The 1,831-nt window shown below is 46.9% G+C and overlaps 1 protein-coding gene across 1 annotated transcript in view; it reads left to right on the top strand.

Annotated features, from left to right (window-relative positions):
* The window catches only part of LOC104492318 (protein AATF-like), a gene marked incomplete at both ends in the record, with an annotated part of 1,605 nt that extends 486 nt beyond the window's left edge, over nt 1-1,119 (top strand). Inside the window, 2 exons of the mRNA XM_010134857.1 lie at nt 1-369; nt 982-1,119. Of these exons, the coding sequence (XP_010133159.1) occupies nt 1-369; nt 982-1,119 (507 nt within the window). The remainder of the gene's footprint in view (nt 370-981) is intronic.
* Nucleotides 1,120-1,831: the final 712 nt, after the last annotated feature.

The raw sequence follows: 1,831 nt of genomic DNA, 5'->3' as shown, positions 1-1,831 counted from the left end.
AGCGTGGCAGTGTAGGCAGCGGAACGAAGGAGAAGCCCGGCAGTGCTGGCAGTGCCCAGGAGGATGACTTGGAAGACAGTAAAGAGGCAGATCCGTCTGTCAAGGCCAAGGCACCGAAGTTCAGTTTCCAGAATATCACAGACTTCGAGAAATTTACAGAGGGGATGGATGATGTGGAAGGCAGCGAGGGGGAAGATGAAGACGATGCCAGCATGGAAGAAGGAAGTGATGAGGAGGAGTATGAGAGTGAAACCCACAACAATATAAAGGAAACCAAAGACAGCGAAGATGATGGGGGGATAATGACATTCTCAAAAGGACAAGAGACCGAAGAAGTAGAAAAAGGAAATGCTGTGAAGAACCAGATAGGTTTGTGCAGGTTTGCTTTGTATTCTGACAAGACTTTCACCTTGCTGACACTCTAGAAACTGGTCATGTTAGGAAACACTTCAGCCTGTTAATTTGCTGTTAGCACACAGCGTGGGCATGCTGTGGCAGCCGATGTCATTTGCAGATGTTCTGCCAAATCTGCTGTGCAGGCTGGTGTCACTGCTGGCACAAAACCTCAGGTTCGGAGGTGTATTAACCCAGTGGCTCCACTGAACCAGGACTCAACAGGCTTGGAGTGTCGGTGGGGGTGGGGAGTGACAGTGATGCTGCTTCTATTTCTTTTCAAAATATAATGCCAAATGCAATTTCTTTCTGTCTGTCCTGTGAAACTGTCGAACGTCCATTTGCAGAATAGCCTTTTGAGCAGAAAGCCAAGGGGTGGGGTTTTTTGTGGGTCACAGAATTGCAGTCAGGATCGTAGGATGTGATTTTGTCCAGAGAAACCTTGTGTTCTGTGCTGAGTCAGTGGGATTTGCTGTAACCAGGAGTAACAAAGCCCAAAGGAGGGGGCCTGTGCTGTTAAATCAACAGCTCCTTCGTGATGAACGAGTGCTTTGGCTTGCTAAAATTGTTTTATTTTCTCTTTTGAAGCATTGTGGGATCACCTATTGGAAGGGAGGATCAAGATGCAGAAGGCACTTGTAACAGTCAACCGGCTTCCACAGCCCGACACGTACCCACTCTTCAGAAAGGAAGGTGGACAAGAGTTTGACAACGCTGTCGAGAACTGTAAGAGTTCTTCAGTCTTTCTGCTTCGGGTAGACTGTGCAGTGTCCAGTATGTTCTGCTGTGTGGGGAAGTGTCAGTGGGGAAGTGAGGGCTCTGAGTTGTGTGGGTCTGTAGCATTATTTCTTGGATTGTATTGCCTTAATCATTAATTGGGTACAAACAGAAGCCACAAAATGTTTCTTAGCCCAGACGAAGGCGGTGTCTTCTGTCACCCCTGCCTGTATATGCCCAGTTGGTCGCTGTTAGAGACTTGTCCCTGCTTACGTGATGTTGGAAAGCCTCAGCTCAGGTCCCGTTGTTGTTTCTAGTTCATGTGAGGATTGAAGTTTGCTTTTCAAATTTCAGTCTCATGCTGGATCTTATGAATAATTGGTTTGGTTATTGCTGTTCAGAGCAGAGTTGGGGTGCTTCTCTGTCCAGAGACACTTTGTGGTACCAATTTTGTGCTGGGTCAGTGAATGCAAAGGCTTGTTGTAACCAGGAGTAACGTAGCCCGAAGGAGAGGGTCTGCGCTGTTACATCAGCAGCAGGTATCGTTTACTTTGGAGCTGCTTCATCTGTTTATTTTTTAGGATCACTGTTAATGGTGCGGATCTGATGAGATTTGTACAGCATTCTCCAGTATGACAGATACAGTGTGCACACTCCAGCTGATAAGTGCAAGGTGCTCAAATTCAGTGTGTTGTGGGTCTATTTAATTTTTGGCATTGGG

This window comes from Buceros rhinoceros, unplaced genomic scaffold (genome assembly GCF_000710305.1).
Source record: "Buceros rhinoceros silvestris isolate BGI_N320 unplaced genomic scaffold, ASM71030v1 scaffold45294, whole genome shotgun sequence".
In the NCBI taxonomy this organism is placed as follows: Eukaryota; Metazoa; Chordata; class Aves; order Bucerotiformes; family Bucerotidae; genus Buceros; species Buceros rhinoceros.
This window is presented reverse-complemented; position numbering and strand designations above follow the sequence as displayed.